Genomic DNA, 27,055 nt, shown 5'->3' on the forward strand with positions numbered 1-27,055 from the left:
CCCTGGCGCACTGACGTCAGGGAAGAAGCGACAGCAACCGACGCCGGACCAAGACTTTGGAACTCTGGCCGACTGCGGGACCGCCTGACAGCAGGATAACCCAAGTGTAATGACCGCAGCAGTGTGAACAGTCGAACATCTACATTTATGGTAGGTACAAAACTGTACTTTCTTTCTGTTGGTATGATTGCATCTTTGCTGATATAGGATTTGCTTGCTTTCTCATGGCCAGGTTTGACACATACAGTCTGTGTGCCCTTTCAATTAATATTACTGCTGTGAAAAAACAGTCCATTTGCTTGTGTATGCTTTCAAAAAATTAATACAGTAATTTCCTCCAGTTTCTATAACACTACTATTTTTGAAACAGCTGTTCTTGAAAAGCTCTTACTAAGCCACCTTCTTCATTTCAATCTGTGAATTTTTCAGTTTTATCAGTTCATCTGAACTACTTAAAGCTTCTTCTATATTTCCAGCCTTTTGTTATTTGAGTTGATGCATTCCTTCAATGTTTCATTTATTTTAACTACCTCTGAGTACATTTATTTTTCCTCTAAATTACTGGAAGCCACCTGTTGAACCAAAGCTGAAGCCTGAACTGCATTTTGATGAACAGCTGCAGAATCCTTCCCTGATAATGTTTTCTCTTACCTTTTCTGATTGATTTTTATTTAGTTTTTCTAAATTTCACCTTTGCTGGTATCCAGGCAGTATACTTACTAGCCAGTAACTGAATGTTTCCCCAGAATTAAGTTCAGTGACACCCCTTTGTCTCAGTTTCTGTTTTCATATGGGGAGAGCTGAAGTGAAGCTGCTGATCACTGTGCAGCAATCTTGGTAGTCGTGGAAGCACCAACATCTGGAAAGAAAATTGCAGTGGCTATGTTACCATAAGACGATAAAAGACCTGTCGGACTCAACTTTATATAGATGCATTTCAATTTTAAACTGCTTATAAAGTGTTATGTTTACACTACCTTTTAAAAGCATGGGAAAGGTGTTGCCAAAATTGATAGATATGGATCAATTTGCTTTTATGGAGGGGGGGGGGGGCAAACATTTTAATAGAGCAGTGATGATCAAGAGGGAAGCAGAATATAAAAAAATACCACTGTTGTTTGTGGGTCTTAATGCAGATGAAGCATTCAACAGAGTAAGATTGGATTTTTATGAGTAGGGCAATTGAAGCATTTGCATTCCCTGATATAATGATAAGGTTAATTATGAGGATATATGAAGGATTGGAGGCAAGAATTAAAGTGGGAGGCATTCCTCTCTGATGAGTTGTGTTTGAACAAACCAGGCAGGAGAGTCCTCTTCCCCCTTTTTTTGATTTATATTTAGAGCCATTGACGAAGGAAATAAGGGACTCAGAAATTCAAGGATATAATTGGTACAGTAATTGAGAAAAGTTGGCTTTATTTGCCGATGATATCATTTTGTAACTGATAAAACCAGAAAAGAACATCTTAGTGTTGTGGAACATTTTGACACAGTTTCAAGTCTTTTGGGGATATAAAATTATTGAAGATAAAACAAAGGCTATTGCTGTAAAATATGTACTGATACACAGATTGGTTCAGCAATACCCGTATTTATGGGGACATGATAAGATTAAGCATTTAGGAGTATGGATTAAAAAGGCTTCTGTTATGGCAGCTAAGGGTATGTGGGAAGAGACTAAACAAAAGAGAATATAAAAATTGAAACTGGAAGCTCTTGTTTATAGATGTAAATAGATACAACCTGTGAAAATGTTTTTAGTCTCTAGTTTTATATGTACAGGTCAGGTACGTTTTTATCAACCAGAGGAGAAGTTGTGGACAAGAGTTGAAGGAATTTATTGGAGAGGGAAAGAGGACAAGAGTTAAATGGGATAAGTTGATCCTTCCAATAGATAAATGGGTTTAGGATTACCTGATTTGAAGTGATGTTTTACAGCTACACAGTTACGGCTCAAATACGTAACACAAGTAGAAGGTTATAATTCAAAATGGAAAGGGATGATATTGAAGCAGGAGGAGACTGTGGGATTTTAGATGCAGAGTCTTAATGAGAGTAATGACCGTAAAGAATAGGTTTGGGACTTGGTATAATAGTTAAGGTACTTATCTCACAGACAAAAGCTACAGGGTTTGAATCACAACTGGGATACATGGATAGACTTAAGAAAACAACTCCACATTATAACTAAAAAAAAAATCTCTTTTTTTTCACAATATCTTTTTCTGAGCTATTTTAAAGCCTGTAAATCATTCTGGCTGCTTCTTATCAATTTGTAATATGTTTTTACACAAATGGCTGCTAGTGGGGCTTTACATATCAACATGATCTTGTTTTATTCAACCTTTTCTCTTTCCTATAATACATTCAAGTCTGCTTTGAGTCATTCTAGATATAAGGAAGTAGTGGTGTACTCCCATTCCACTGACATATAATGAGATTAGTGTCAGTCACTGTCATCTTATATACTTTCTGTAACATGACTCCTTATCCTCATTTATGTTTGTCTCAGAATTATCTATCAGGTTTCCCCCAGACAAGTTATGATATGTAGTTTATTCCAGGTTCTTTTTAGTTTAAAAAAAGTAGATCTCAGGTCAGTTTTGAACCTAAGTCACCTCAATCACTTTGTAAAACAGACAAAGTTATAGATGGCCGTGGTACAGTCCATTCTACTTCTTGTGAGAAAGGATGACTGGATGTCCTCTATAGACCTCCAGTATTCTGGATGTGCTCTATAGATCTCCAGTATGAATACCTTCATATCAAAATAACGAGACAGACCAGGAGATTTCTCCATTTCTTTCTGGAAGCCAGTCATTTTTGGTTCAAGGAACAGCCCTTTGGTCTCACCACAGCCCCCTGGGTGTTCACCAAAAGAACAGCAGTGGTCGCAGCATATCTCAAGTGTTCCCATACCTAGACTTGGCATAGGATGGTATAAGTTATCTTCTACACTGTTTTATTTCCCATCCCATCTATCCCATGCCCTCAATATTTACATATATTCTACTTCAGGGCTATCTGTGTCAGTGAGCATGTTTATACATTTTGAAGTCATCTGAAATAATTTTATATTCTGCTTGGCCAGTATAAGCCAGCACAGTAGCACTAATACCATTAGTGCTGTAAACATATATATCGCACAAAAAACGTTTGTTACAATATTAAGGAAATTCAGAGAGACTGTCATTGTGAAAAAGCTATCTGTCTTATGTAGTGGAAGCACTGCATTTTGAATTGTATCTTAGGCTACTAAAGACAGAAGTAGACTCTTGCCAATCAGAATTTACCCATGTTGTGTAATTTCATATTAAAAAGTATTAGAATTATCTTCAGACAGTAATTCATTCTGTTTCATCTAATCTGTGTTCTAATATATGGTAAAAATAAACTTAATTTTGTTTTGGGTCAGGTACTAGTGGGAAGTTATTATGCCTTAACACCGATTAAAAATTCAGTGTCTTTTAGCTTAATTGTTGTTTCTGTTTTATTAGCTTTTTAGAATCAATGAAGCTAATCAACTTATGCAGTATGACCAGTGCCTAACAAGAGCTGCTGATGGTTGGAAAGTCATGATCACACACTGCAATTTGAATGAATATAAAGAGTGGCAGTATTTTAAGGTACACATTTTATTTCTTCATTTCTATATTTTGTTGCTGTGAATTGTGTTGGATTTATGTGCATTTTATTTTGTATACTTCTAATGACTGATGTTACATAGTGGAGGCAAGTGTACCAAAAATCACTTTGACCAAGTGTAATCTATCAGCTTATACATATGTAATACTTTCCACAAATCAATAAATAATATCCATAGTTGTCTTCCAGTTACTTACACTAGAAAACTGATTCTGCTGTATGGTGATTTTCACTTGCTTTGTGTATCAAAATAATAGAAAACATATTTCAGTAACATTTGATATTGTGTTTGCTGAATTACTACCCTTTTTAGTAGTTTTAAATACCAAGGAATGGGTCATCCAATTCAACATACTTTTTTTTTTGTATTTATCAGCCATGACTAACAACCCTCCCCGTGTGTCCTATGTTTTATTTAACGTTTGCTAACCCGGTAAGCTACTACACAGGTCATACAAGCAAATAGAAATATAAAGATGGTGAGATTATGCAAACATAAAGCTCATTGTTCAAATGTATAAATAATAGAATATAGATAATATGGAGGATGAGAAAGAAATTAGCACTAGCATTGCTAGTAGATGTAAAAAGCACACATTCATTAGAGAGTAAGGATGAAAGGTGAAACTGGATATAAATCACTTAACTTACGTCTGTAAAGCAGTTACATCTATTTCCCTTAAGTAGATGGGGATTAAGGGACTTCCTGAATAATGTAAGGCTATCAGTTTGTGGTACTTGCGTATTATTGCAACCAGATTATTCGGTTCAAGAGCAGCTGCTTTACTCTCGTTTCTCGTGCCAAGAATTGTTGTCAAAGTGTGTTGTGAAATGTGTGTGTGTGTCAGACCTCCCAACCGTCCCGAATTTCTCGGTTTTTACCGAATTTTGGGGTCCCAGTGAAGGGGTGCCACGATTCCCGAGTGGTACCCCTTCGTTTCCGATTTTTGAAGCTATTTTTTTAAATTCCGCGCTTTCGGAGCTGACGTCATCACGTGCGCGATGACGTCAGCTCCGTCAGCCTGTCGGAATTAAGCTGAGATGTGCGTGACCCAATTTGTATGTCGTTCAGTTGCTTGAATACTCGCGCGCTTGTTTCTGTTTGAATATGGATGGAATACTCGTCTCGTCTCATCTGGGCAGATTTAACGGAGTATGGAGTCATTTTCAAGCCGTGCTGCAGTGCAGATTTAACACCACCGTCACGTAAGTCTCTGAATATGACTTGTCTGCGCACTGGGCAGATTTAATTGAGTATGATGTGCAGCCTCTTGGATAATGGTTTAAAAGTTTGACTTCTGCTAAAAACAAAAATGGTAGAGTTGGCATTTTTTTTTTAATTCTTTAGGTATTGCGAAGCATCCAGGCTGCCACTGACTCTGGCTGAAAACATTAAGGGGAAGCTTTGGGTGATGTTAGTTTAGTTTGTAGCTTAGTTAGTCTGAAACGGATTAGGTATTCTGGCTGATTTGGTAGCTAAGAGAAACAGAGTTATATGGAAGGATGCATTTTGTATGATAGGGAATTAGGATGTAAGTTAAGCTTCTCAACTTTGTTAAAAATATATTTTGTGCCCAGCAGTGGTTATTTTTTACAAATAAATTAGCTTCCACTGTTCCATGGGACTTTGTCTGCTATGATGACCAGATTATTCAAGTCCCTGTTCAAGCTTTCCCTAAACATGACTTTTATGTACTTAGGGATAAAGATGTAACCTAGAGTCATGAGATTTTTGGTTTAAAACAGGAGGCGTCTGTTCAGAGGAAAAAGTGAATTGCCTAATAATACAGCTGATTGTAAGTATACATGAGCTTGAAGCTTTTAAGTAGTGCAGAAGGCTGAATGGTACAGTAAGAGCAAGGAAGTCGTTTTTCTGTTTGTTTTCTTTGTTGCTTGTTTATTTGTTATGTATATATTGTTTTGGTTAGAACATTTCACTTTGACAGGCATTCTTCTAATGTACTATTAGAAGATTCCAGTTTTTTTTCATATTCATACATATTCTTAGGTTTTTCAACTGTGATGTTCAACATTTCATGATTTTCGACATGCTGTTTTGCCTGCTGAAATGCAGTACTTAATTTTGATTATATTTTACAAATGTTATTTAAACACTCTGAGTGTGTATGACATACCTGATGATGATGAAGCACTATGAAATGTGTGGTTTTAAGGAAATTAGCTAGCAAATATCTTAATGGAGATAAGTGAGAGACAGTTAATATATGGATAGGTCATATGATACCTCTCAACTGTTCAGATTTTCAGAGAATATCCAGATTTTTGCTTCATATTTCTGATCTGTTCCTCATAATATTTGTGGTTTGAAGTCATTAAATAATGACATATATTTAAGTTTCAGACTTCATAGCCTTCAGAAAATGCATATTAACACAAATCATTTTATTCTAGGAACTTTCTAACTGTATAAGGGCAATATTTAAATGCTGTCCCTACTTTGGGGCCTTCCTCTACAAATTTTCTTTCAGGTTTTATTCAGATATTGTTTGGTAAAAGTTGAGAGATAGTATATATTATGTTTATGATGTTTATATTTTCTAATGCTTTGATACTGATTGTATCACTTTTGCTAATTATGTGTACAGTTTGTACATCTTGGTAATGATCACAGATGTTTATTAAAATATTTAAACTATATTTTATAATGCTGATATAAGTGGAAAGTTTTTTTTTACTACAGATTACTAAACTTGAAGCAATATTGTAGCATTACCATATAATATTATGGTAATGGGGGAATTATTAAAATGGGTGACTCAGGATATGCAAAGGAGACAAACAAAAAGACAGAGTGATTCCTAAATGTATAAAGGATAAACAGTGGAGCCATGCCCACTATATAATTGAAGGGTGACCTAATGGTTAAAATGTTTGCCTTACAAACGCAAGATGCAAGGTTTGAGTCTCACAAGGGATGATTGGCTAGACTTAAAAAAAATGGCTCACAAAATCAGTTAGCCTAGTACTAATCTATGAATGTATTCATGTTAAAGGAATTGCTAATTAATGTTAGGGGCTGCTTAATTACTCATTAATGTGTGTAACAAGCTCTTATTTCTGCTGTGCATGGTGGGGCACATCATTCCCCCTAGGACACCCAGCCATCTGACCATGCTTAACACTTCATGGACACATTCCACCACATTGATATTGTGGACCAGTACTGTGTGAGTAGGGACACCATGCAAAACACTGTGGATATGTGTCATCTTTGAAATCCCATGAAGATCTTATCCCAGTGGGTACTAATTTAGCTGTAGTGTAGCTTTAAATATGTCAGCTACAAGGACATTTTAGTACCCTACTTGGGGACACAGTGGGGTATCTTGGGTATCTGCTTTGAGAATACTACCATCAGTTTCTTGCTCCCCACATGCTGAAGCATGGTATTATGTGTGGTTCCCACATACCACAGATGAGACAGCCAACACCATGCAGGATTTCTGTTATACAGCCCATTTCTCTGAGTACCCACATTAAAATGTCCCATCTGGTGAACAGTGAAGGGGTAAGTGAACCACAAAGGGTACCACTCTATCATATGACAGGTAGTGTGTAACACACACAGTATCATCTGCAGTGTGTCTGCTGGCAATCCAGGCAGCTATCACAACTCCCACATATAACATGGTAACTGACCAAGATGACATGACTGCTTTCTCTCAAGGTTAAAAGGATTGTTGCACATGACATTTATGTGCAAAGATATACAACATGCAAATTTTTCTTAACTGATATCACAATGGTGGCCAAAATGTGTTGAGTTGTGCTGATGGCTGTGTCTCCCATTATGCTATACAACTCTTCAACAAAACAATTGCCTTGCCATTGTGGTAACCCTTCTCGATATACCTTTCCTAAACACTTAAAAATATTGTCCGACTTATTTCATATTTTAAAGACTGCTACAATAGCAGTTAAAACAACCCAAAGGTAATCTTTATCCACCACTGGCCAGATGCATTTTCTTTGGATGTGGTGTGTGTGGGTTTCAATGAATGTGAGTTTCAAGGGCAAAGTTTAATGTCAAGCCTATTTTCATTGTGAGATGGTATTGCCTTGTTTACCAGATGATGATCATTGTAGAAGTAAAGCAGTATGCATAGATTAGTAGTGTTTATGGTAAATAAATGTGGCAAAATAGCCAGGTAACAGGACACTGGAATGGCTGCAGGGTGACTCTGGTGCCATGTTTTGGTTGTCTGTTCTTCAATTTGCGTTCGAAAGTTGGTATCCCACAATTCCACTGGAGTGGGTGGGGTTACATAATTATGTATGCAAATTAGATGTTAATCAGCGTACAGATTTGTACCTATTTTTCATGGGCCTTGTCCAGATTTTTGATGTTTCCAGGTTGAGAGGTATGGTGTGTGTATGTCACAGAAGTGTGTGCTACTCTTCAATGTAGGTTAAAAACATATCTAAATTGGTCCTGTGAAGATGTGTCTGTGGGATTTGCCCAGTAGTGAAAAAGATGCGATTAAATTATTTCAGAAAAACGGTATTATTCCCAAGGCTCGAGAATGCACTTCAGGGCATTCAATGAAATTATACTTTGGGAAACAACATTTTTGGAAATGTGAAAGAACAAAATGATACCTATAAAGCACTGGATACCTTTGCTTAAACACAAAGTATAAAACAAACAAAACAGTAGGAAAGGTCTGGCTCCAACAAATGCAAAAAGCGTGAATATTCAAAGAAAGTCCAAAAATGTTGAGCAGCTCTATTTTATTCAGCACAAGCGCTTTCACAGTAGCTTCATCAGGTACATATAAATGAGAAGTATAAAATACACACCTTATATAGTCATTAATATCACATGACACCAATTAAGATTTAAAAATTTTTAAAAATACAGAATCAGTATAGAAAAACATAATGGAAAAATAAAAACAATTATAAACATGATATATATAAACATTAATAATACACACCTATGTCATCTGCGTAAAGGTCTTTTTTGTAAAATAGGTTTTAAAGGTACATATTCATTGAGGCCATGGCCAAAATTGGCTCTAAGTCTAACTATCCACTGTGCCTCTATCTCTTCTGTTCTCGCTGTAATGTCACCACCCCTAATGCTAGTGTAATTTCTACCTAACACTGTAAACTTGAAAGTGTGCTATATGTCTATATTACTAACATGTTTCGCTAAAGCATTCGTAATACTAGATTTCTTTATATTGTAAAGATGTTCTCTTAACCTTTCTCTAAGGCTACAATCCGTTTTACCTACGTAGAATTTGCTGCACACGCAGCATATAGCTAAATAAACCACATGACAAGTGTCACAGGAGGCCTGAACTCTGATGGTAAAGGACTCACCTGTGTCCGGATGTTTAAAAATACTGTCACTCGAAATATACATATAATATTTGCACTGTCCACATGGTTTTGTGCCACCTACTAATTGCAGACTTTTATCTTGTTTATTAGTGCAAAGTCTATTTTTCAGTGATCTTTTATTTCTGAAAGAAAACTGTGGTTTATTGCCTACAATGTGTCTGATTTGTTTGTCTGTCATTAAAATATCCCAATGATTATTTATGACATTAGTATATAAAGAGACATCTCTAGTGTAACTGAAAGACACTCTTAGTTTATTATCAATTCTATGTTTTGTTCTAAACGATGGATTTGAGAAATAGGGCTTAGCTGTAGTATCCCTTAGCTGCCTAACTTTTGCTGAATTCGTGCTTATCAAATTTGTCTCATAACCTCTTTCTGCTAACTCAAGTTCAGTTGTCATCATTTGCCTTTCATAGTCATCACTCTTTACATTTAGCCTGAAGGCCCTAAAAAATTGGTTTCTGGCAACATTTGTAAATATAAATTCGGGATGCATACTATCCCTATTTAATAGCTGGTTAGCGTGACACTCCTTTCTAAATAACTTAGTAGAAATGTTACCATGTTCATCCTTATCAACATATACATCTAAAAAATGTATACCTATCTCTGAGACATTTAAAGTGAATTTTAAAAAGTCACTAGAGCTATTAACATATATTTTAAAATCATCCAACAGTGATATTGACCCTTTCCAAAGGAGGAAGGGGTCATCAACAAATTTCCTGTAAAACAAAATGGATTGGCTAAAAGGACCTGTTAATAAATGTTCAGTCTCCCACACTGACATGACAGCATTAGCGTAGCTATTAGAGCAGGAACTACCCATAGCTACCCCATGTTTTGTCTAAAAATCTTATTATCAAACGTAAAAATATTGTTATTAAGAACCAAACTCAATAATGTCATAATTAAACTAACATTTGCTTCTGTAAACTCATCATTATTACTGAATAGTTTTGTTACATGTTCCAAACCAACATCGTTGGGTATCACTGTAAACAAGGAAACTACATCTAAAGTAACAAACAAAAATTTGCCATAATAATTGCTAACATTCAAATCACTATATAAATCACATAAAAAATGTTGTGTCTCCCAAAATTATTGGAGACTTACTTATCAATTTCCTAAGATGTTTCTCCAAATAAATAGAAATAGATTCAGTACTCCAGTTGTGACCCGCAACTATGGGTCTTAAAGGAGGTTTAGTGGGGTGCTTGTGTATTTTAGGGTATCCCTGAATGATAGGTATTGAAGGAAATGGTGTATTAAAATATTTGGCCAAATCACTATTAATCAGACATGCCATTTCTAGGTACTTAATAGTCTTAGAAATATTGTTAACAATAGTATCTACTTGAGAACAGGTAATAATCTCATAAAACTTGGTATTACTTAACATATCAAACATCGCATTATTATAATCACTTTTATCCATGACTACTACTTGGCCTCCTTTATCAGCTGGTCTAATGACCAACTGATCATTACTCTCAAGTGTTCGCAAGGCATTAAATTCCATTTCACTTAGATTGTGCCACTCATCATACCTTCTAAACTTCTTTTTCTGCTGATACACACTATAGATGTCCGATATACAAATTTGCTCAAAAGCATTGACTAATACATTTTGTTTAGGTACATATGTACTAGGTCTTTTAAAACAAATATCCGATGAATTCTGTCCATCAAACATCATTTTTAAAGTCAAGTTACGAGTAAACATCTTTACATCAAATATGGCATCAGTTATAGACATGTCTGTGGCCGGTATAAATGCTAGTCCCTCAAATTTAACAAACTCCAAAGGGACCGCAAAGATTTTACAGCCAGTAATATCTTCACTTGGCCACGTGAGTTTGAAAACAATTCATGTACATTTCCATCAGACCCGCCCATACAAGTGATTTCTGCCACTAACGGTCTGCGAGACCAAACGGAAGTAACAACAGAAGTGGACGCTGTATCTACAGAGGTTAATGGTTTAAGTGTGGGGTCTTACTGGAATACCTGATGTGACTTCTGAGACACAGAATATTGCAATGACCCTGACTGATACTGCTCTGGGAGCAAAGAAAAAAACTATTGTCACTGCTGATGTACATAAGGCGTCCGAGGACATTACGACATGCTTTGACTCTAATCATCCTTTTTAAGAGATCTAAATGAGCTGGATCTGAAGTTTCCCTTGCCTATGAGGGAAAGATCTATAAGCAACAGGAGGGGGTGACAACCACAGACTCAACAAAGGGGCAGGAGTACCACACGGAACAAACGGAAAATGAACGAGGAAATAGACAGTACATATACCATCAAAAGAGCGTTCCAACATGCACAACAAGTAAGACAGTAGTTTTTAATTTATCTAGTCATTGTCTTTCAGATTTTGAACGTAAGGTCGTGGAAAAGGGACTAGCGTTTATACCAGCTTCAGACATGTCTATAACTGATGCCATATTTGATGTAAAGATGTTTACTCGTAACTTGACTTTAAAAATGATGTTTGATGGACAGAATTCATCGGATATTTGTTTTAAAAAACCTAGTACATATGTACCTAAACAAAATATATTAGTCAATGCTTTTGAGCAAATTTGTATATCGGACATCTATAGTGTGTCAGCAGAAAAGGAAGTTTAGAAGGTATAATGAGTGGCACAATCTAAGTAAAATGGAATTTAATGCCTTGCGAACACTTGAAAGTAATGATCAGTTGGTCAGTAGACCAGCTGATAAAGGAGGCCAAGCAGTAGTCATGGATAAAAGTGATTATAATAATGCAATGTTTGATATGTTAAGTGATACCAAGTTTTATGAGATTATTACCTGTTCTCAAGTAGATACTATTGTTAACAATATTTCTAAGACTATTAAGTACCTAGAAATGGCATGTCTGATTAATAGCGATTTGGCCAAATATTTTAATACACCATTTCCTTCAATACCTATCATTCAGGGATACCCTCAAATACACAAGCACCCCACTAAACCTCCTTTAAGACCCATAGTTGCGGGTCACAATTGGAGTACTGAATCTATTTCTATTTATTTGGAGAAACATCTTTGGAAATTGATAAGTAAGTCTCCAATAATTTTGAGACACTGAACATTTTTTATGTGATTTATATAGTGATTTGAATGTTAGCAATTATTATGGCAAATTTTTGTTTACTTTAGATGTAGTTTCCTTGTTTACAATGATACCAAACTATGTTGGTTTGGAATATGTAACAAAACTATTCAGTAATAATGATGAGTTTACGGAAGCAAATGTTAGTTTAATTATGACATTATTGAGTTTGGTTTTTAATAACAATATTTTTACGTTTGATAATGAGATTTTTAGACAAAAACATGGGGTCGCTATGGGTAGTTCCTGCTCTAATAGCTATGCTAATGCTGTCATGTCAGTGTGGGAGACTGTACATTTATTAACAGGTCCTTTTAGCCAATCCATTTTGTTTTACAGGAGGTTTGTTGATGACCTCTTCCTCCTTTGGAAAGGGTCAATATCACTGTTGGGTGATTTTAAAATATATGTTAATAGCTCTAGTGACTTTTTAAAATTCACTTTAAATGTCTCAGAGATAGGTATACATTTTTTAGATGTATATGTTGATAAGGATGAACATGGTAACATTTCTACTAAGTTATTTAGAAAGCAGGGTCACGCTAACCAGTTATTAAGTAGGAATAGTATGCATCCCGAATTTATATTTACAAATGTTGCCAGAAACCAATTTTTAGGGCCTCCAGGCTAAATGTAAAGAGTGATGACTATGAAAGGCAAATGATGACAACTGAACTTGAGTTAGCAGAAAGAGGTTATGAGACAAACTTGATAAGCATGAATTCAGCAAAAGTTAGGCAGCTAAGGGATACTACAGCTAAGCCCTATTTCTCAAGTCCATCATTTAGAACAAAACATAGAATTGATAATAAACTAATAGTGTCTTTCAGTTACACTAGAGATGTCTCTTTATATACTAATGTCATAAATGATCATTGGGATATTTTAATGACAGACCAACAAATTAGAGACATTGTAGGCAATAGACCACAGTTTTCTTTCAGAAATAAAAGATCACTGAAAAATAGACTTTGCACTAATAAACAAGATAATAGTCTGCAATTAGTAGGTGGCACCAGGAGCGGCCTTAGGTCAAATGGTGGCCTAGGCAAAAAAGCTCCATGGTGCCCCCCACATGACTCGGTGCCCCTATCCTGGTCTACCTACACCAAATAAATATTGGAAAAGCGCCCCTGCCATGGTGGCGCTCTAGGCAGCTGCCTAGTTGGCCTATGCCTAAGGCCGGCTATGGGTGGCACAAAACCATGTGGGCAGTGTAAATATTGTATGTATATTTCGAGTGACAGTATTTTTAAACATCCGGACACAGGTGAGTCCTTTACCATCAGAGTTCAGGCCTCCTGTGACACTTGTCATGTGGTTTATGTAGCTATATGCTGCATGCGCAGCAAATTCTATGTAGGTAAAACGGATCGTAGCCTTAGAGAAAGGTTAAGAGAACATCTTTACAATATAAAGAAATCTAGTATCATGAATGCTTTAGCAAAACATGTTAGTAATAGACATACAGCACACTTTCAAGTTTACAGTGTTAGGTAGAAATTACACTAGCATTAGGGGTGATGACATTAGAGCGAGAACAGAAGAGATAGAGGCACAGTGGATAGTTAGACTTAGAGTAAATTTTGGCCATGGCTTCAATGAATATGTACCTTTAAAACCTATTTTACAAAAAAGACCTTCACGCAGATGAAATAGGTGTGTATTATTAATGTTTATATATATCATGTTTATAATTGTTTTTATTTTTCCATTATGTTTTTCTATACTGATTCTGTATTTTTTAAAATTTTTAAATCTTAATTGGTGTCATGTGATATTAATGACTATATAAGGTGTGTATTTTATACTTCTCATTTATATGCACCTGATGAAGCTACTGTGAAAGCTCTTGTGTTGAATAAAATAGAGCTGCTCAACATTTTTGTACTTTCTTTGAATATTCATGCTTTTTGGATTTGTTGGAGCCAGACCTTTGCTACTGTTTTGTTTATTTTTGGAAATATAATGAGAAATGTTCTCAGCGTGTCGGAATACGCACAGGGAACTGGTTTGAAGGAAGTAGACTAACTTTTACTACAGTGTTACATTTCATTTACTGCTGATGTAAAGAGTTGATATTGATACAATTCTATTTGGAACAACTGCAAATGTCAGATAAAACAGTAATTGACTGGAATAATTATTTACAAGACATTTGTTTACTTGAAATGGAAAGACGAGAAAAGAAAAATAGGTGGGCCGGGCCATATTTTAGAAATAGATGAAAGTTTATTCACCAAAAGGAAAAGTAATGCTGGACGTGTCCTGCCCCAGCAATGGATATTCGGAGGGATATGTAGGGAGACCAAGGAAACTTTTCTAGTAACTGTGCCAGACAGAACTGCTTCAACTTTATTCCAGAAAATAACTGAGTATATTAAACAGGGTAGCACTATCTATTCAGACTTCTAGAGAGCTTTTCAAAGTAAGGAACTTGAAGAAGCTGGTTTTAGACATGAGAAGGTTAACCATAAATATAACCTTGTAGATCCTGACATTGGTGTTCATACTCAAGGTGTTGAACGCATGTGGGGTTCTGTTAAATGGAGGAATAAAAAACAGAGAGGAACAGCTCGTCACCAATTGGACTCGTACTTACCCAAATACATCTGGTGTGAAACACAGATTGCCCACAAAAATGACTGCTTTAAAACTATACTGAAAGCGATAGCTGTCAGCTTCCCACCACAGACTCAGAAACAACAGTGTAATAAGTCGTTCACATCAACAGAGCAGTAAAGACAACAGTGGCCGCTAAAGTGCTTGTAAACCCAACACCTGCCTCCTTCACAATACACTCCTATTTACTACAGTTCATATCAGTAATTGTTCCTTTCTCACTATATTCCTTCCTATAATGAAACTTTAAAACATTCTGCAAAATAAATATTTTGGAAAATATCCCTTTTTTGTGTCTGTGGTCTGTTGCTATATTTTATTTTGTGGAATGATGACTTGTTTTCTGTTGCAGCATTACAGTTTTTGGTATACTAGCAGCCATGTTCATTTTACTTCCCATTACCTCACATCTGTAATGTGCGTTAAACAGGAAGAGGAAATTGGTCATTATTCCTGTTCCTGCTGCTTACCCGGTGTGATCCGGTAGTGGTTCGACTTTCAACACCCCTTTTTAGTATCACAAGCACTCGTTTGCCGAGAACTCTGACAATTACGCCTCCTCCAAAATCTGGTTGCGATAATACGTAAGTACTCAGTTTGTTTGATGGGGTCAGGTAGAGTGTTCTTGCATGCAGGGCCTATTTGGGAAAAAGATATTTTCACAGGTAGAAACTATAGGGAGAGACCTTGGTGTAGGAGGGGATTTTGGTAGTCAGTTTCTTGAGAATGGGAGAACTAGTTATGGAAGTGGCTTTGAAAAAGTGATATTTATTTATTTATTTTATTTATTTTACATTTGTTGACCGGGCTAGTCTAGCTGGAGATATTTCCATTTTCAGTAGAGGCCCGGGGAGAAAAGCTCCAAAACATTAATAGTTAGATCATTACTTAAAATACAGCAACAGGCTGGTAAACATAGTTGAAACATCGTAAATGAAAGTAGTTCACATAAGTATACAAAAATCAGTAATAATAATAAAAAAGTCATCAAAAAAGATATTTACACTAGTATAGAAATCATTAAGAATGGTGAGATGAATTCTATTACACAATAAAAGTGACATAGTGTTGTTATGTACTAGGTTGTACTAACAATAAGCAGGATGAAACTACGAAATTGCTTCATTGTGGTCAGCAGTTCAGTTCTTCATCATAGAAATTAAGAAATATGTGTGAAAAATTGGTAGTGTATAGAAGTAACATTAGTAGAGGAAAAGGTTAGTCAGGTTTACAACATGGACATAACCAGTGAGTTTTAAAGTATGTTTTTAGTCTTTGTTTAAAGAGAGGCAAAGAAGAAAGTGTTGTTAGTTCATTTGGAAGGAGGTTCCAGTCTTTTCCCACTGAGTTAGAAAACAGGGAATCTCCAGCCAAGTTATTAGTTTTAGTTATTCTAGCTAGAAGCTTGTTAGAGGAGCGCAGTGAGTTTAGGTTTTTATAAGGGATTATGAGATTGGATAGTATGGGAGTGCTAGTAGGTTGATAAAATATCTTGTGGGTCATGGTTAGTTGGGATATGCTTTTTGACTGCCATTATAACATTGGCGTATGGCAGGTTCAGTGTCCTGACTGGAATTTTCACACAGATATGTGTGTGTTACATTTCCATGAGAAAGAGAAAGAGCTTTATTGCACAAGATGCTGTGATTTTGGCAAGAATTACCTGCCTCACAGCAAGAGATTCTCCTGTTCGATTCACGGCTGGAGTGCCTTCTGTGTGGGGTCTGCATGTCCTCCCCGCAGTCGAGTGGCCTCCGAAAGACATGTGTGAATGGGCGTGCCTTTGCTGAAGGTTGGGCATTGGGCTGGCAACTCGGTACCATAAGAAATCTACTACCAATCATTAGCGGACCGGAGTTCCGCTGTAGCGACCCCTACCTGGGAAAAGCCGAAAAGACAAACAACAACCTGACACATGCACATTGTTAAAGTACACCACAGTATAGGGGTGCAACTGCAGTTGATGTCATGCTTATAAATTGGTGTAAACTAATTTCAGTACTTACTGCCCATGAGAGCACTGCTGGACTACAGAGGATCAACAGTCAGCTACTGTCCCCTTTGGAGAGTTCTTTCTACAAATTTCATTTGTAGTTAAAAATAAAATTTGTACCGAGTCTCTCTAAGAATATTGGATTTTTGCTTGTGTTTATTGTTTTAGTGGAGCTGTCTTCTGGCAAGCTGTTTATAATATGGACTGTTTATTCTTTATTGCGGAGCTATTTTGAGGAAAAATGTGTTGATTTTGTATTCGTTTATAGAGGAAGTGTTGTGTTTTAAGTGGATTACAGGTGTATTTGGTGCGTATGTAAACTCCATTGACAGCTGCCTATCTACTGACTCCTTCCAACAATTTTTACTGGAGTTCAGGCTCCTTTCTTGGATGGAACATGAAATAGCTTACAGGTGTATTGGTTCCTCCTCACTCTGGAGTGAAGAAGAGGCCACATAAGAAGCCCTTTTCAACACAGTGAGCTAGTCAGTGCGTTAGCTGCTAGTGGGTGACTCTGCAGTGGCCATTTGCTGTTCCTCAGACCACTCACGTTTTTTTCCAGATCCCTCTGTTGTAGTCCCTTCAGCCACCATAAATGGGGGGGCTAGCCATGTCCTGTGCTTCTGTTGAGGTATCTGTATTTGGTATGAGTGCTACTTTCTTCAGACAAGATAAATGCAGTGGAGGGTACATACTGGGTGGAAGCTCTCAGATATGCTCAGAGTTAGTCCAAAATGACACAAAATACACTGAACCCACTGACATCGTCAACATTCTGGCAGACAGGTTCAGTGCAAATTTCTCCTCCCCCCCCCCCCCCAAAAGGAGAAATAAGTATCCCAGCAAGAGTGTAGCCTCCCTAACATCTCAGATGCCCAGGTGAGAGCCGCCCTCTCTAAAGCTAAAAACACAGCATCAATGGGACCGGATGGTGTCCCGGGCTGTGTGCTACATAAACTCCAAGAGGAACTAAACCCACACATAAGGCTGCTGTTTAATCTTAGCCTTACCACAGGATACGTACCCAAAGAGTGGCGTACGGCAACAGTGGTCCCACTTCACAAAGGCGGTGCTTCTACGGACCCTGGAAATTACCGCCCCATAAGCTTGACGAGCCTGGTCTGCAAAGCTATGGAGAGGATCATTATGGAACTCATAAACAAAGACATTGGGGACCTACAGACATTGGATCCTACCCAATTTGGCTTTGTCAAGGGCAGATCCTGCCTTTTGAACTTGGTCGACTTTTTTGAAACAGTTACTAAAGCCATTGATGAGGGTAAGGCAGTTCACACAGCCTACCTTGACCTTGCAAAAGTCTTTGACACAATACCCCACTCGGGCATCATAGACAAACTCACCAGCTTAAATGTAAACCCATATGTCACAAGATGGGTTGCAAACTGGCTCAAGGACAGAACCCACAAGGTCAGAGTTGCTGGAGCTATGTCAGACTCTAAGCCAGTCACAAGCGGTGTCCCACAGGGCTCAGTCCTGGGACCCCTCCTGTTCGGCATTTATTTTTCCAAGGTACAGGCAAACATAGGAGGATTGTGGCTGACAAAGTTTGCAGATGACTGCAAACTGGGCGCCATAATTGATACTCCAGCGTACACAAACATCCTTCAGAGAGGCCTCATAGAAACGGATAATTGGTGCCAGAGCCATGGCCTTAAGCTGAACGCCAAAAAATGTATAGTCATACCCTTTGGGAAAAACAAGGTACCGACAAATTACCACATAGGAGGTAATCCATTAAGTACGGAAGAGGTAATCAGGGACCTAGGGACCCAGGTTGACAATAACCTCTCATTTGACACTCACATTGCCAAAGTGGTTAGGAAGACCTTCTATATTGCCCACCTTATCATGAAGGGTTTCACATCTAGATCAAGAGAGGTCATTGTGCCCCTGTACTCTTCTCTTATCAGGCCAATGATTGAGTACAATGCCCCATTTGGGATGTATCTCACCCGACACCTGCAGCAGTTGGAAAGACCCCAAAAGTTCCTCACCAAGAGGATAAAGGGTCTTAAACATATGTCATATGCTGCCCGACTGAAAAAACTCCAGCTCTATTCAGTCACATACCGACTACTTAGAGGTGATCTGTGCCTGACGTACAAGGCCATGTCCAATCCTGAGTTAATGGACATGCTCCACCTCAGAAAATCCAAATCCATCAGAGCCATGAGAACAAGTGACTTAAACCTCAACACAGAAATAAATAGAATGTGCTGGAGGGACAGATTCATAACCCAGAGGCTCCCTACACTCTGGAACAGAATCCCAGTCCATGTTAGGCAGAGCCCCTCACTGACTCTATTCAAGAGAAATCTCGACGAGTGGATGGGAGATCGTAGGTTTACCCCGGGGGTCATCTCTGTGTCACTACTAGACAGAGGCATAGCAAACTAAACCCTAAAAGGGCGTAGTATTCTCATCCTAAGGGGTGGTGTAAGCCACATACACTCTGGCTAGGCTTATAAAGGCCGTAGGGCAGATAGCCTAGTACGAACCTATGAACCTATGCTTAGTTGGAGGACGAGATCTGTTCCCCCGGGATAAGGTAGCATCCTTGCGTCTGGCCCCTTCTAAGAATGCCTCTGTGCAAAAGAAACAAAATGTTTAATATTTATCTTGCTTAGACATTTTGTTTGTGCATAAGGAGGTGTTTATTTCCTTCACTAAAGGTTTACTGCTGGATCTGAAGTAGTTTGCTTCATTTGGTCTTCAACCTGTTGGAATACGGATCCGTATCAGATCCGAGCCGGCAAAAATTACTAGCATCAGCTCTGGGCTCCAGTCTCCTCCCCTTACCCATAATACACCTCCACTGCCTTCCATCCCCAGATCTCGTTTGCCGCGATTTTTTAAACATTGTGTCTCAAGAGCTCCAGCTAGTAGGGTGATTCTGATTGTAGGTTTTTCTAAATTTTCTGTTACTTTTAGCCATTTCAGGTTAGTGTAGGTACCCTTTCTCCCTCCCATCTCTTTGGTGCAGAGTGTAGGTTTGTAGTTATAGTTAGTTTAGAGTAGTTTGTCTGTGGTGCCCCTCCCCTCCTTAGTCAGTCTAGAGTGGTGAGTGGGTGTGTTATTAGTCTAAAGAAATAAAGTTTTTAGTCTGTCTCTTTCTTTTTTTTAAGGCTTCTTGTTTGATAGTATGGCTGAAAAGCTTATCTTTAAATGCTGCGCAGAGTGTGGCCATAAGCTCTCCCCAGTGAATGGCCACACTCTGTGTGTGTTGTGCTTAGGTGTGGCCCACCTTAATGTGGAGTGCCCCATTTGTGCGGGGTTCAACCCCCGAGCTTTGAAGGATAGAAAGGCCAGGTTGGCCTTAAAGGTCTTCGGCCTGCCACTGATTCTCCTTCCTCGTCCTTGGCTTCAGTCACAGCAGCTGCTGTGGCCGCCTCTCCCCCGCTGGCTTCCCCTCCCTCCCAGGCTGGGACTCAAACTCCTGCATCTAAGCCTGTGGTAGTGGAGCTGAGGAGAGGCAGAGAGCGGGAGAAAGAGTCGAAGACGAAGGAAAAGAGGAAGAGGTCCCCGGACCTCTCGTCCCCAAGTAAGTCTGCACGGACCTGTGACTCCCTTCGGCTCCAGTCTCCGAGGATCTCTCCGGAGCCAGAGGAGGCACGTTCAGTCTCCCGGACCTCGGTTCCCTGACCGGCGAGGTCGGAGTCCATAGCCTCGACTCGGTCGACCCGTTCTTTATCGGACATGGATCTGGATAAGATGATGAGGCACTTTATCCGTACACAGATCCAGATGAGGGTCTTGCCAGCTCGCTTCCCTTTTTTCAGCCCATTTTTCCTTCCCCAGTCCGACCTTTGGCTTAGGAGTTCTCAGATCCAAGGTTGGCCTTGGTCAGGGGGTTGGTGCTGAGGGTCCTTGCGTCCTTGACGCCAACAGCTGCCTGGAGCATCTCAGATCCGACCAGCTCGGATCCGAGCCGCTCTTGGAGTTGCGGAGCCTAAGTGTCAGATCTGAGGGAATGGAACCGTGCACTTAGGGTCCAGCTCCGATTCTCGCTTCAGATCCGGGGAGACTGGCCTCCTTTTTAGCTTCCCAGGAGGTCCACTTTCCTTCGGCGTTCGATGTGGTACAACAGGTCCTCTCCATCAGATAGAGGCCCCTGACCACCCCCTCGGACTCTGCCCAGACCCCCTCGGCTCTGTCTACTGTCCCCATTGTCTTACCAGAGGGACAGCCTGTGCCTGAAGAGCCCCAGACTGTTCCCCCAGAGGAACAGATGGCTTGCTTGCACTCCCCAGAGAGCCCCACGGGAGATGTGCCTAACAGAGGACACAGATTTAGATGATGGGGAGGGCTTCCCAAGATCACCTCCCAATGATGTCTCCTTTGGAGACATCATGGAGATCCTGCACCATTGGGGAGGTTGGTCTGCCCCCAAGCCCTCCTCTGATGAGTCTGTGTTTCTGGAGGCTTTCGGCATGGGCCCGTCTATGTCGTAGGTGTCCACTCCCATGGATCCTTTAGTGGATTTGATCACCTCACGGATGTGGAAGGAACCAGATACCATAGAACCAATCCCAAAGTGCTCCGATAAGGTTCTGAGTCCCCCTATTGACAGGCCTTCCTGGAACAAGGGCTCCCCAGTGGACGCCATGGTAGTAGCAGCAGCCATGAAGAAGAAACTGTCTCAGGAAAGTTCCTTGGTCCACCTTCCTGACCGAAAGAAACGGATGATGAACCGCCTAGGGAAGCGGGTGTATGCTTCAGCTACCTTTTCAAAAAGGATGCTGAACTACTTGCCCCATGTCACGAGATTCCAATGCGACCTAGTGAAGAAGCTGGAGGAGTCTCCACCCAAGTCCATGCCGCAGGAGGAAAAGGCTTCGTTCTCCATGAAAATGGCCACTTTCAGAGCAGTATCAAATACGTCCATGCGACTTCTCTCCCATGCCACAGAAGGAGAGGCTAGGGCGGCTGTGTCAGCCATGTCCATGAGCTGTAACACCAGGCTCAGGTTGTGCCAATTCACCAAACCCTTTAAGACGTCCTTTGCTAATGCCCTTTATGACGGCTCGACTCTTTTCGGTAAGACCGTCAAGGAGACGCTAGTTCAGAGAGAGAAGGATGAGAAGACACTGTCTGCCATCGGGATCTGCTTCTCTAACCCTCAAAGGTTCTCTTTCCGGTACCAGAGAGGGCAAAAGAAGATGTGGTTCCAGAAGTCTCAGCATTACCGGGACACTCAGGGTTCTGCTTCCCCTAGAGGCAGAGGGGGACAGAATGGACACTGGCCCAGAGGCCGAGGGGGTCCGTGAAACTACGAGTCTCGAGAACCATTATCGGACAGACCCAGGCAACAACCCTGAGGGGTTGCCCGGCTACTCTACACTGGAGGCAGTCGGGGGATGATTGCCCTTGCACCCAGTGGAATGGAAGCCCATAACGGACTGCTGGGTGCTTCAAATCATATCCAGAGGATATTCTATCCCCTTCGTGGGTTCCCCCATACCTCCCAAACACCTCCTGGAAGTTCCACCCATGTAAAAGGGAGGCAGCAGCACAGGAAATTTCCAAGCTGCTAGGAAAACGAGCCATCAAAACCGCCCCCCCCCCCCAGATCAGTCTGGATCGGGCTTCTACTCCAGGTTCTTTTTGGTGCCAAAGAAAATGGGGGACTTAAGGCCCATTCTGGACCTCTCTACCGTGAACCTGTCAGTTGTCAAAGAAAAGTTCCAGATGGTCACACTGTAGTCCATCGTACCTGCAAGAGAGCGACTGGATGTGCTCGTTAGATCTCTAGGATGCTTACTATCACATAAAAATGCACAGAAGCTCCAGGAAGTTCCTCTGCTTCCGGTTAGGGGCCAGTCATTATCAATTTCGAGCCCGACCATGGGTCTCACAACAGCCCCCAGGGTGTTTACCAAAGTGATGGTTGTAGCAGCTCAACTGAGCCTTCAGGGGATTCAGGTCTATCTGTACCTGGACAATTGGCTCCTCACTGCTCCCACCAGTTATCTACTTTCCCAAACCAGGGATTACTTTCTGACACTGGGCATCACCATCAACACAGTCAAGTCTCTACTAGAGCTTGTACAGGTGATAAATTACATTGGTGCCAGGATAGACACACTACAGTGCAAAGTGTTCCTGACCTTGGCGAGACTTCAAAACCTCAGGATGCATGTCTCCCTAATTTACCATTCAAACCTCCCGACAGCAGAATCAGTGTTGAGGGCCCTAGGCTCGATGGCGGCAACCATAACTCGCCTTCCATGTGCTCGGCTACACATACGGTTTCTTCAATGGATTCTATTGGTTCAGTGGTCCCTGTTGGATTTATCACTAACCTGTCCACCTGAGTTAAATGCGTCGGTTGTCCCTCATATGGTGGATGAGCTCTCCGGAAATTTTGGAGGGACAATCCTTTGTTCCAGCCCCGACCCAAACCACAGTGACCACAGATGCCTCCCAACTTGGGTAGGGGGGGCATTGTTCGAGAAGGACAGTCCAAGGCCTGTGGTCCCCCTTAGAGACCAGCTTGTATATTAATGTCCTAAAGATGAGGGTGGTCCTTCAAGCGTTGCGGGCCCTTCATGCCTTTCTTCTCCTGGGGACAATTGCCATTCAATCAGACAACATGTCGGTAGTCAGGTATATCAACAAACAGGGAGTGACCAGATCTTATCCTCTTTGTTGCGAGGCCATGAGAGTGTGGGAATGGGTGATCTCCACCGGTCGTTTTCTTATCGCAACGCACATTCTGGGACGGTCCAACATTCTAGCGGACAGGCTAAGTCGGACCATTCTGATGCCTTAAGAGTGGTCTCTGAATCCATCAGTAGCGGAACAGATCTTCAGCGAGTGGGGTCAACCTTGCTGCGTTCTTTTCGCATCTCCTTCCAACGCGAAGTGCAGCAGGTTTTTCACTCTAAACCCCCCACTGGGGGAGTCCCCCAGAGACACTCTAGTTCATGCTTGGCCTCTCGGTCTTCTACATACTTACCCGCCAGTTCCTCTCATCCCAAGGTTTCTGCAGAAAGCTTGTCGACTGGGGAACAAGGTGATGCTCATTGCCCCATTCTGGCCTCGCCAGGTATGGTTTCCCTTCCTTTGGTCTCACCTTCTGGCTCCACCTTGGATCCTAGAAGCCATTCAGGATTTGATTTCACACCCATCAGGTGTGCCTCATCCAAGTCTGGAAAGCCTGAAGCTCACGGCTTGGCTGCTCCAGTTCCCCATGATTGCTAGGACTCATGGACTTTCCTCCTCAGTTAAGTCTATTTTGGTAGCTGCTCGTAAGTCTTCTACCAGAAAGGTTTATCGCAGCAAATTAAAACGTTTTTCTTTCTGGGCCTTTCAGTGGAGTTTAGATCCTTTTACAGCTCCTATTTCCGCCATTCTTGATTTTCTAACTGATATTTCCCAGCATGGAGCTAGTTCTTCTACTGTCAAAGTTCATTTGGCTGCCATTTCTCATTTTCATGTGGGTGAGAATTCTGCATCCTTGCCATCTTCTAGACTGTGTAAAGCCTTTATTAAAGTCACATTTTTGCTATGGCCCCCGGTCAAAGATTCTGTCCCCCCCCCCGTGGGACCTTTCTATGGTTCTCCAAGCTCTGGTCGCTCCGCCTTTTGAGCCTGCCACAACTGCAGATCTAAAATTTCTGTCGTGGAAAACAGCTTTTCTGGTGGCAATTACCTCTGCTAGAAGGGTTTCGGAACTACAGGCCTTGTCCATAAAATTCCCGTACATGATTTTTCTTAAAGATAAAGTTTCCCTTCGAACCAACCCATATTTTCTTCCTAAGGTGGCATCACACCAGTCAGTATCAATCAGACTATAAGTTTGCCTGTGTTCTTTCCAAATTTTACCATCAGGATGGAATACAAACTACACATGTTGGATGTTCATAGACAGTTACAATTCTGTTTACACAGGACAAAAACTTTCGTAAATCTGATCAATTGTTTGTTTCATTCTATAGACCCTTTTTGGGCAAAACTATTTCCAAGGTCACTATAGCTAGATGGATTTCTTCATGCATCCTGCAGGGCTATAAGGACAAAGGCATGTCTCCTCCAGGTCAGGTTAAAGCTCATTCCACTAGGTCCATGGCTACATCTGCAGCTTTCTGGTCTAGGGTGTCTTTGGAGACATTTGCTCTGCAGCTACTTGGTCCTCATCTCATACGTTTATTTCCATTACAAATTGGATTTAACATCTAGAAGGAGAGCATCCTTTGGCTCTGTGATGCTCTGGAATATCCTTCCATGAGGGCCTCCCAGGAGTGTAGTAGCTGGGGACTCTGTCCCACAGGTTGAAGACCAAATGAAGTAAAGTACTTCAGATAAAGAAGTTATGTACTCACCATAATGTTCCATCTGAGTAGTTGTACTTCATTTGTCTTCAGCTGTACCTCCCTCATTCCCCCAGATCTTGGCACATGTTCAGCCTATGGGCTTGTAGTATAGGTCACAAGTATGTTATCAGGTCGGGTTCTAAGTATAAGTTCTGCAAACTCGATCTGGGGATGGAAGGCAGTGGAGGTGTATTATGGGTAAGGGGAGGAGTCTGGAGCTCGGAGCTGATGCTAGAAATTTTTGCCGGTTCAGATCCGATATGGATCCGTATTCCCACAGGATGAAGACAAATGAAGTACAACTACTCAGATGGAATGCAATGGTGAGTAGATAACTTCTTTTTTAAAACATCTGGAAGCTTGACTAAAATATTTGTGGGAAAAAAATAGGCTGATGCTGAAGAAAGTATTTTCTCATAATTGCCTGACATTAATTTTCAATTTCAGAGACTGTATCTAGAATGAGTAATTGTTTCAATGGGAGCAAGATGACGTTCCTGCTTCTCTGAGGAAATATGATATTACAAGTAAATGTTCTATTGCCAACTCTTATGCCTTCTTTATTGCCAGCCTTCTTAAATATTATAATGTTTCAAGTGGTTGTTCCACTGGCAGCTTTTATTCCTAGTTTGCCAGCCTTAGAGGTGTTTTTGATATTGCCTGATGCTCAACTTTCAGTCCTCAAAAAGATAGCCAGATTTATTAAGATTCACTAGTCTTCCAGATATTTGTTTCTCATCCCAGGTCATACCCAGCAGCTATGTCTGTTTCTAGTCCAGCTGGTAATAAAAACCTTTATCCAGGGATCACGTCAGTTGCCCTGCTAGACAGGGGTCCAGGGAAGTAAATAGTGTGGGAAGAAATAGCCAGGGAATTGTTATGGCTAGGCTTGTATAGGCCCTAGAGCTGATAACCTGGTACCAACCTGTGAATATTTTTTTTCATCTGGTTTAACTTTTAAGTTATCAGATCCAACCTCAGGGCCTTTAGAAGCTGTGGAACCAGGATTCTGATTCCTCACCTACCTGTAATCCCTCTCTTCCTCCAAAATACCTCTTATCTCATTTGCTGCCAGATCAATAAGGTCATATTTTAGAGGGTTCTGATAGTTTACAGCTATTTTCGTCTCTACGCCTTTTTTAGCACTTTTTCTTCCAGCTTTCATAGGTTCATAGGTTGGTACTAGGCTATCGGCCCTAGGGGCCTATACAAGCCTAGCCAAACAATTCCCCAGATATTTCTTCCCACAATATTTACTTCCCTGGATCCCTGGCTAGCAGGGCGACTGACGTGAATTTCCTGTCTCCCATCCAGTCGTCAAGGTTTCTTTTGAAGAGGGCCAAGGAGGCGCTCTGCTTGACATGTATGAGCATTCTATTCCAGAGTATGGGGAGTCTCTGGGTCAGGAACCTATCCCTCCAGCATGTTTTGTTCATTGTGATGACAAGATGTAGATCCCTGGGGCGTGTGGCTCTGAGGGATTGGGATTTCTTTAAGTGGAGCATGTCCAACAGCTCAGGGTTTTACATGGCCTTATATGTTAAGCAGAGATCACCTCTGAGTAGATAATATGCCACAGAGTAGAGCTGGAGTTTTTTTAGATGGTCAGCATAGGGCATCTGCTTTAGGCCTGTGATTCTTTTAGTGAGATATTTCTGCAGCCTTTCCAGCTGTTGCAGATGTCTTGTGAGGTACATACCAAACAAGACTTTGTACTCTATAATGGGTCTAATGAGGGATGAGTACAGTGGGACAATGACCTCCTTTTTTCTGGATGAAAAGCCCTTAGTGATGAAGTGTGCCACACAGAAGGATTTCCTGACTGTTGTGGTGATGTGGTTATTGAAGGTGAGACCACTGTCCACCTGTGTCCCTAAGTCTCTCATCACACTTTTGGTGTTTAGTGTACTGCCACCTATGTGGTAATTCATGGGTACATGTTTTTTCCCA

At 40.5% G+C, this 27,055-nt stretch overlaps 1 protein-coding gene across 2 annotated transcripts in view; it reads left to right on the forward strand.

Annotated features, from left to right (window-relative positions):
- Window positions 1-27,055, forward strand: part of GALNT7 (polypeptide N-acetylgalactosaminyltransferase 7) — a 1,380,380-nt gene that overhangs the window by 1,260,633 nt on the left and 92,692 nt on the right. For both annotated transcript variants that reach the window (XM_044061719.1, XM_044061717.1), the window contains exon 11: window positions 3,501-3,629. In XM_044061719.1, the coding sequence (XP_043917654.1) occupies window positions 3,501-3,629 (129 nt within the window). The remainder of the gene's footprint in view (window positions 1-3,500; window positions 3,630-27,055) is intronic.

This window comes from Protopterus annectens, chromosome 2.part0 (assembly GCF_019279795.1).
Source record: "Protopterus annectens isolate FY-2018-M chromosome 2.part0, PAN1.0, whole genome shotgun sequence".
In the NCBI taxonomy this organism is placed as follows: Eukaryota; Metazoa; Chordata; order Ceratodontiformes; family Protopteridae; genus Protopterus; species Protopterus annectens.